This window comes from Herpailurus yagouaroundi, unplaced genomic scaffold (assembly GCF_014898765.1).
Source record: "Herpailurus yagouaroundi ecotype Mexico unplaced genomic scaffold, PumYag 428, whole genome shotgun sequence".
Taxonomy (NCBI): Eukaryota; Metazoa; Chordata; class Mammalia; order Carnivora; family Felidae; genus Herpailurus; species Herpailurus yagouaroundi.
This window is the reverse complement of record NW_024412645.1, coordinates 2,254,220-2,262,241: the sequence shown is the minus strand read 5'-3', so window position 1 is coordinate 2,262,241 and position 8,022 is coordinate 2,254,220. Positions and strand designations below refer to the sequence as shown.

At 58.6% G+C, this 8,022-nt stretch overlaps 1 protein-coding gene across 1 annotated transcript; it reads left to right on the top strand.

Annotated features, from left to right (window-relative positions):
* Positions 1-1,999: 1,999 nt before the first annotated feature.
* Positions 2,000-8,008, top strand: CABP7 (calcium binding protein 7). Its single transcript, XM_040463891.1, has 6 exons — positions 2,000-2,034; positions 4,502-4,608; positions 4,739-4,882; positions 5,781-5,893; positions 6,218-6,371; positions 6,601-8,008. The coding sequence occupies exons 1-6, from the start codon at positions 2,000-2,002 to the stop codon at positions 6,726-6,728; spliced, it is 681 nt and encodes a 226-aa protein (XP_040319825.1). The 3' UTR covers positions 6,729-8,008.
* The last annotated feature ends 14 nt before the right edge of the window (positions 8,009-8,022 follow it).

The window sequence follows — 8,022 nt, the reverse complement described above, 5'->3', positions numbered from 1 at the left end:
GGGTCAACATTGTCCCCCTCAAATCCTGGCAGCTTCCACCTCATTCCCTACCCTTGTTTCCAGCACCCCACCATGTCTCACGGGGTCTCTCCTCTCTTGATCTCCCAGCCCTGGGGTGCAGACCCTCTAAGAAGCCAAGCAGAGGCTGGGTTGCAGGGGTGAGCGGGCATAGGGAGGGCAGTGCAGGGGCAAGGAGGCCGCAGGCTCCCCTTGGGCCGCCTGGCAGACACACTGGCAGGAACCCAGCAGCGTTAGTCACCAGCCACACCAAACGCACTCCTTGCTTCTCTCCTGTCCCCTTCTCCTGGGCCCTGAGGAGCAGAGAGACCCTGGCAGGGGGCATCTGAAGGGCAGGGCCCTCCTTGGGGTGGTCAAGTGGGGGTCGTGGAACAAGCAGATGCCTGGGTGGCCCCAGCCTACTTCCGAGCCTGTGAGCAGCTGTAGATGAGGGCAAAAAGTCCTCCGTGACTGACCTCTGTCTTGGCTGTAGGCAACCAAAAGCCCTCTTGAGGGACCAAGTCTCTGTAGGCCCCAGTGGTCCTTGAATGCCAGGGCTAGATGGAAAAGGTGACACCCCCCCTGCCAGTGTCCTGCATTAGTGCTCCTGGCCCAAGGCCGTCTGGATAAGACCCAGGCCCTTTGCTGGGAGGACACCCACCGATGGAGGATCCACATGTGCAGAGAAGAGGGAGCCCAGCAGCTTGGGATGAAATGCTGCAGACATTATGTGCCTGCCGCAGAAATCCAGGGGGCGGTTAATCTGAGGGGGAGAGGGACCAGTAAGGGAGGTGGAGAGCACAGGGTGTAGATGAGGGCTTCCCAGCCGGGCAGCACTGGGTTCAGATCTCTACACCATCAACTCACGGAGTGACCTTGGACAATCACTTGCCTTTCTTGCCTCATTTTCTCCATCTGTAAAAGGGGCTTGGCATTGCCACTCCCTTGGGCTGCCGGTGACAGAGGATGCAATGGAGGTGCTCATCAAGGGACCTGGCACGCAGCGGCAGGCTCATGGGTTCAGATGAAGCAGCAGGGGAGGCCAAGGAGGGGGCGGGGGGGGGGCGGGGAGAATCCTGCATGGGTCAGAGCCTGAAGTGTAGAGAGATGGGTGAAAGGTCTGGAGTCAGGGACCCATGGTGTGCAGTAGGACAGGTCCGGAAGGCAGGATCTGGGGAAAGTCTGGGTAGAAGAGTCCTTGAAGGTCTGACAAAGGCGTCTGGGGGCCTGTGACCCTGGGGAGCCATGGGTGGAAGTTGGCAGAGTAGATGTGGCTGGGCCAAACTGGCCTGCAGCCTGTCTGACCCTGAGAAGAGGCACAGGCTTTCCAGATTTTCCCTTCATCCCGCTCCACCACCATCCCGGCCATGACATATACACCCAGCAAAGCCCTCCAGGGTCTGCAGGAGCACAGAGGCTGGCCCCAGTGGCATCAACAGACTTGAGCACCTGAGGGTAGGAGTGAGGTGGCTGCAGGCCCTGGCCCAGCCCTTTCTGGCCAGAGAGAAGAGAAAGGAGACAGACAGACAGACAAGGCAGGCAGCCACCAGGGCAGAGTTCTGAGGTTGGCACTTGGCCTGCTCATTCAGACAGTGGAGCCTGCATCGACAGTGGCCAAATAGGGCATTCAGAGTATGGAGGGTGGGGGAGTCCCCTATCCTGCCCCTCTTCCCTGCAAGTCCAGCAGCCGCCTCTGCGCATACTGGAAACTCAGGGACGCCAGAGTGGTGGGGCGTGGGGCCAATGCCGCGGAGAATGGCAGCTGCTGCAGAGGACAGACACTGCCCCTGCTCTGCGAGTGACCTCCAGCGTGTGCGCCCCCTTTCTGGACTCCAGCTTCCCGACAGAGTGCTGGTGCCTCTTGGGACCTGTGGGGATGTCTCAGGGTCTGTCACCTGCCCACATAACCCAAGATTCACCTGTCCTTCACTGTCTCCTGTCCAGCTCAGTGAGTTTCCTCAGAGCTCTCAGAGAAAGGTCAGGGGCTCCAACTGAAGCAGCCATGGGCTCTGGGGGCCATACCCGGCCCCTGCCAGGGTAGGAGGAACAGCCTGGACCCCAGCTCATGGCAGGGGAGGGGGCCAGCACCCACTGCAGCCCCACCGTGGGTTGAGGGTTTTGCCATCCCACCTTGTGATCTCCCAAATGGGCGTCTACAGAGGAGGAAACTGAGGACCCAGAAAAATGGGGTGCTTGACCCTGGGCTCCTCCTTCTAAAACCAGCCCTTGACCCAGAAATCTTGGGGGTGGCACCCTCGACCCTGCCCTCAGCTTGATTCTCGCTCTTCAGTGGTGGCCCATAGGGTGGGTAGGGGTGGGGTCCTTGGCGGTTGGACAAGGTGACAAGCAGCATTCTCAGTCTTCCCTCGTGTTTCTTGCCTGCTTGGGGAGCAGAAAGCAAATGCTTACTCCTACCAGGATTGTTTGTAAACTAGGAGTAAATGGGCTCTGAATGATGGCTTCGCACCAAGTGGTGCATGAACTTCTGCTCAGCTCTTTTCTCTGTGTGCTCCAGATGGGTAGGTTCTCCAAATCAGTCATTCATTCATTAAATCACTAGGTCAGCAGATGTTTATCCTCGACAGACAGGGACTGTTGCAGGAAATGGGGACCCAGCTGTGAACAAGACCAACCTGGCCCCTGCCCTCATGGCACTCGTAATTCACAATCCAGTGTGGTCAGTGCAGGGGAAGAACAGGGTCTGTGGGAGCCCAGAAGAAAGCCAGAGTCAGCTGGTGGTGGAGGCGGGGAGGACACCAAGGAGGTGATGCAGTCCATGCTGGGAACCTGAGATGCGTCTGAGTTTACCATGGTGAAGAGAAGAAGTTCCAGGCAAAAGGAGCCACATGTTCGAAGGCCTGGATGTGGAGCAGTGCTGGTGTTTAGCAAGGCTGAACAGGTTCCTAGTGCTGGAGTTCAGGACACCTGGGGTGGACAGAGCCTGTGGCTTGGTCAGGAGGGTAACAGGGCTGGCCAGAAACCCAAGTGTGTGTGGTGGTGAAAGTGGCAGAGGGTGTAACTGGTTGCATGGCCAGTGCCTTAATCTCTACCTAGAGACTCCCAAGCGATATGAGTTCCTCAGCAGCCTCCATGACTCTGGGTGTCCGCTCATATATACCTCTGGTGATAAGGAGCTTACCACCTCATCAGTGGCCCAGGAAGACCCTAGGTGGGAGTTGGCCTAGAGTTCCGATCTGGGGTTTATAGAAATCCCTGGGCTGGGCCCACATTTCCCATCCCAGCTCCTTTCTGGCTTAGGGGCCACTGGTTCGACCAGATTCTCAGGCCCAGCCTAGGATGGGTGGTCTGGGGGCCCAGACATCTCAACTGTAGCCTGCTGTCTCTGTCTTGGCCTGCATGCCCTCTGGTCTAACCTCCAGGCCTTGGGTGCAGACACCAGGTAGGAAGAACCTGATAAAGTTTGGTCATGGCCACCTTGCCATGGCCCCTAATCTTCAATGGGGCCAGTGGGATCTGGGAATAACTGCGTGGCACAGGATTCCACAATCAGTTTTAGGGGCTCATAGACCTTTAAGGCCAGGCCTAGGCCAACCTAACTTCTGCTCTCACCAGAAACAGCCTTAACTCCAAACTGACCCTGGGCTGGCTGTTTTGCCTCTCCATGCCTCAGTTTACAGGTCTGCAGTGTGGAGCATTTTCATCTGTCTCTGCTTCCAAGTACACCCATACCTACACCCAGGGACAGGATTGTGCCTGTTGAAGTCTTGGGGGAAGGCTCAGGCAAAGGCCAAGAGGCTGGCAGGTGAACTGAACAAGGGAGCTGGAGCGGAGAGGGTGTGGGAGGAGTGAGATTCCCGCTCCCACCAAAGGAAAATGCTCTTTAGGGCCCTTCCTGGGCCGAGTAACAATGAAGGTGAGCAGAGAGAGGTTAGGACCCCTCAGCAGTTCCTAGACATCTTTGGTAAAACTCTTGTCATACCCACATCACTATTGGGCATTTTACTGTGGGTGGGACGGAGTTTGACCCAAGGTCACTCACTGCTCCCAGCCCAGGGCATTGCTCTCCACCCCTGAGTCACCCAGGTCCTCCGGCCTCAGTCTCCCTTTCTGTACAATGCAAGGGACAATCCCCACATCTGAGCAGGCCTGGGCTTGCTGTGGCTCCTCTATCCAGTGTCTGCCTTCCCCCAAACCTTGGGCTGGGGAGACAGTCTGCACGGAATTGGCAGGCCTGTCAGCCCTGAGCCGGAGTTGGTGGCTGCCCCACGTGGCACCATTAAGGAGTGTTGGCTGGAGTTTCTAAGCTGAGCCCAAGGGAGGAAGCATGTGATGGGAATGAGGGGGTGTGGGGGACGGAAGGAGTGAGGGGTGGGCAGGGAAGCCTTTGGCAGCTCACAGAGGCCACCACTACCAGGCCCCAGGAGCCCGCCCTGTGGGACTCATGCTACCCGCCACACGGGGTCGTCGTGAGCACGCCCTGAGAGGCTGTGGGAGCCTGACAAGTGAAGGCTGAGGCCCTGAGGGCGCTCTCCTCTCTCGTCAGTGCCACGGGCCTGGGCACAGCTTTGCTGCCCAGCTTGGCTTGCCCTGAGCTTCCAGAAGGGAGTGCTATGGTGGACTCCTGGACCACCTGCCACTTGTCTCTGATCAGTCAGACCTGCAGGCTCCATAGTGGATTCTCAATGCTGTGCTCAGGCTGCGGGTTTGGGGATCCTGGGGGCCTGGAAGGGGGGGTGTGAGGACAGAGACGAGGTCCCAATCTGCTCTGCTCCCCCAACAGAGATCCGTGAGGCCTTCAAAGTCTTTGACCGCGATGGCAATGGCTTCATCTCCAAGCAGGAGCTGGGCACAGCCATGCGCTCCCTGGGCTACATGCCCAATGAGGTGGAGCTGGAAGTTATCATCCAGCGGCTGGACATGGACGGTGAGCATCACCCCCTGCCTCAGTTTCCTCACCCCTCACCTGGGCCTCTGAGGCCTTGAGCCTCTCCCTCCCAGGCACCTCCTAAGCCCATAGCAGTATGCAGCCAGGTCTGGACCCATTTATCAGCCTAGAGAATAGAGGCCGGAGTGTGATGGCCCCAATCATATCCACGCACGGAGGTCAGAAGCTCTGCCTCTCTTGCTCTGTATTCGGAACAATTTTTTTAAGATTTTTTTTTTTTTTTTTTTAAGTTTTGAGTGATCTCTGCACCCAATGTGGGGCTCGAACTCATGACCCTGAGACAAGAGTCTCATGCTCTGCCAACTGAGCCGGCCAGGTGCCCCCTGAGCAATTTTTGAAATACAGGAAAGTAGAAAGGGTATACTAAATACCCCAGGTCCCCTCACCCCAAATAAAAAATCATTTAGTTGCATTTGCCACCTGGCATTTTATTAAAGAAAAACGAGTAAAAAAGACCAGTAATGTTCCAGTCCTCTCTTTTCATCCCCCCGTCCTCACTGTGGGCCTCCAGCCCTGCCTCCTATCCACCTAGAGAGCAGGTGGTGGTCTGGGTAGATTGTGCCCTGAGCTGTCTGTGTGGGGAGAATGTCAGGCCCCACACCTGCCGGGGGAAGGAAGCAGGGTGCTGGGAAGCCATGGTTTCTGAGTAAACTCTGAGGGTCTCCTATCTACTTGGGCCCACCTGCTGCACTCCATCTCCATTTTACCAGGTGGGGCCTCATCATATTTGGTGAGTTTAGCATCAGCCCAGAGCTTGGCAGATGTTATGTGTCCCTGAAAATAACTCAAGGCTCAGAGAAGGTGGGACCTGCCTGAGGTGGCCCAGGACCCAGCCCAGTTGTAAGCTGGCCACTGATTGAACCTATGCTTGCCCTAGGCGACGGCCAAGTGGACTTTGAGGAGTTTGTGACTCTCCTGGGACCCAAGCTTTCTACCTCAGGGATCCCAGAGAAGTTTCATGGCACTGACTTTGACACTGTCTTCTGGAAGGTATGTACTGGCTGGTTGGGACCTAGGGTGTGCACACTGTGGAGGGCCGTACTGGGGCTAGTGAATAGCCAGGGCCACGCTGTAAAGAGGAATGATTATCCCAGGCTTCTATCCACTGGATGTCTTGTCTCCCAGAGAGCCATGGGCTCCCTGCAGTGGCGGCCCCCGCCCGCCGGGGCTGGTGTGGTTGAGGACTCAAGGAATAGAGTGGTTTCCAGTCCTCCAGAGTCTGGAGGCCTGTTGGGCTTGTGTGGCTGCAAGGTTCTGGGTGGCAGCTGTGATGGTGGCAGTGGCCAGAGCACTGTGTCTCCTCCCCTCTGCAAGTGCGACATGCAGAAGCTGACCGTGGACGAGCTGAAGCGGCTGCTGTACGACACCTTCTGTGAGCACCTGTCCATGAAGGACATCGAGAACATCATCATGACGGAGGAGGAAAGCCACCTGGGCACAGCTGAGGAGTGCCCCGTGGACGTGGAGAGTGAGTGACCGACCCCTGGTACCCCGTGGGCAGGCCAACTGCTTGGGCAGGGGGAGGAGGAACCAGGGGTTGACAGGGGGCGGCTGGGGGCCTCCTTGCCAGCCCCAAGCCTTGTGTCCCTGCGCGTCCCATGGGACAAGCCCGTGTGCGGAAGTGCAGGCGGCTCCTGATTCCATGCTTCGCTGTCCCCGTCTGTCTCTCTCTGGTGCTCCCTGGCGGGCGGCCACAGCCTGCTCCAACCAGCAGATCCGCCAGACGTGCGTGCGCAAGAGTCTGATCTGCGCCTTCGCCATCGCCTTCATCATTAGCGTCATGCTCATCGCAGCCAACCAGGTGCTGCGCAGCGGCATGAAGTAGGCGCACGCGGTGCATGGGGCCCCTCTGCGCCCGCCACCGCCTGCAGTCCCCTCCCTCACTCGGCTCCCTGGGCCACCGCCGCGTGTACTTCAGGTCCTGGACATCTGGCAACCCCACCCCACCCACCCTGTGGGCCCTGCATGGAGCTGTGGCCTGGCTGTGGAGGGCCTGGTGGTGGCTCTTGAGGGCAGCCCCCAGCCCCGCCTCCACCTTGCCCATCCTGGCCCGAATGTAGCACTCACTCTTCCCACCGTCCAGGGGCTCCTGGGAAGTTTAGGAGGAATTTATACAGGGTCCTGTAGCTGCTGTGGGCACTTAGGCAGGAAGGAGCACCCTGTGCCCAGGGTCACACAGCCAGCCTGACTGTGGTCCCTGACATTTGCCCAGGGCTGTGGGCAGGGTGGAGGTGGGGGCAGAATGCTTCCTCTTGGAGAGGGTTTGAGGCTGGGGTTTCCTGGGCCCTATTCCCTGGCCAAGCCTGGGAAGGCCTCTGGCCTTCTGTGGGGTCCCTTTCTCTGACCCTCCTTAGACTCAAACCCAGCCTTCCTCCATGTACCCACTGGGGCCAAAGAATTTGCCCATTTCAGAGAGGAGGACCCTGAGACTCAGAGGGCCCCCAGATTTGGCTTCAGGACCCCCTTCAACAGGGATTTTCAGGAAGGGCAGAAGCGCATGGCAGATGGGGCATCTGAGGTGGCCCTGCAGTCTCTCTACCCTCTGAACCCCTCATCAGAGGCCCACTGGCCTGAGGGCCACATTGCCCATCACCACCCAGCACAGAATCTAGAACTGGAGTGCAGTGAGGAGGGAAGCAGACCAGGGGCCGGGAGTTTCCAAATCTGAGCAGCCTGTGCAACCTTCCCGTTGCTGGGGGCTCTTCTGGGGCAGAAGCCCTGGGAGGGGCCCTGTGTCACGCTGGGCTAAGGGGCTGGTGTAGCCCAGCACTGTCGGTGCCAGGAAGCTCAGCCAGGCCACTCCAAGTCCGGGGCCTGTCCACCTGGGGCCCCCAACTTCTCTACACCATCTAGGCCAGAGACACAGCTCCCACCAAGCCCCACGTTCGGGCACCAGCTCAGCATGGGCAGACATGGGGACAGGGACAGCAGACTGGGTCCTCGAGCTCCTCTCCCACACCCGGAGTCACTTATCACAGCCACACTGGCGCACTGTCTGCGCAGCTGTGCTGAGCCTCTGCCGGCCCTCCAGGGAGACGGACAGCAAGCACTCATCACCCTGCAGAGGACGTCACCTACTCCAGTCCTGCCCGTCCTCCAACCAGGGGCCAGGGCACAGA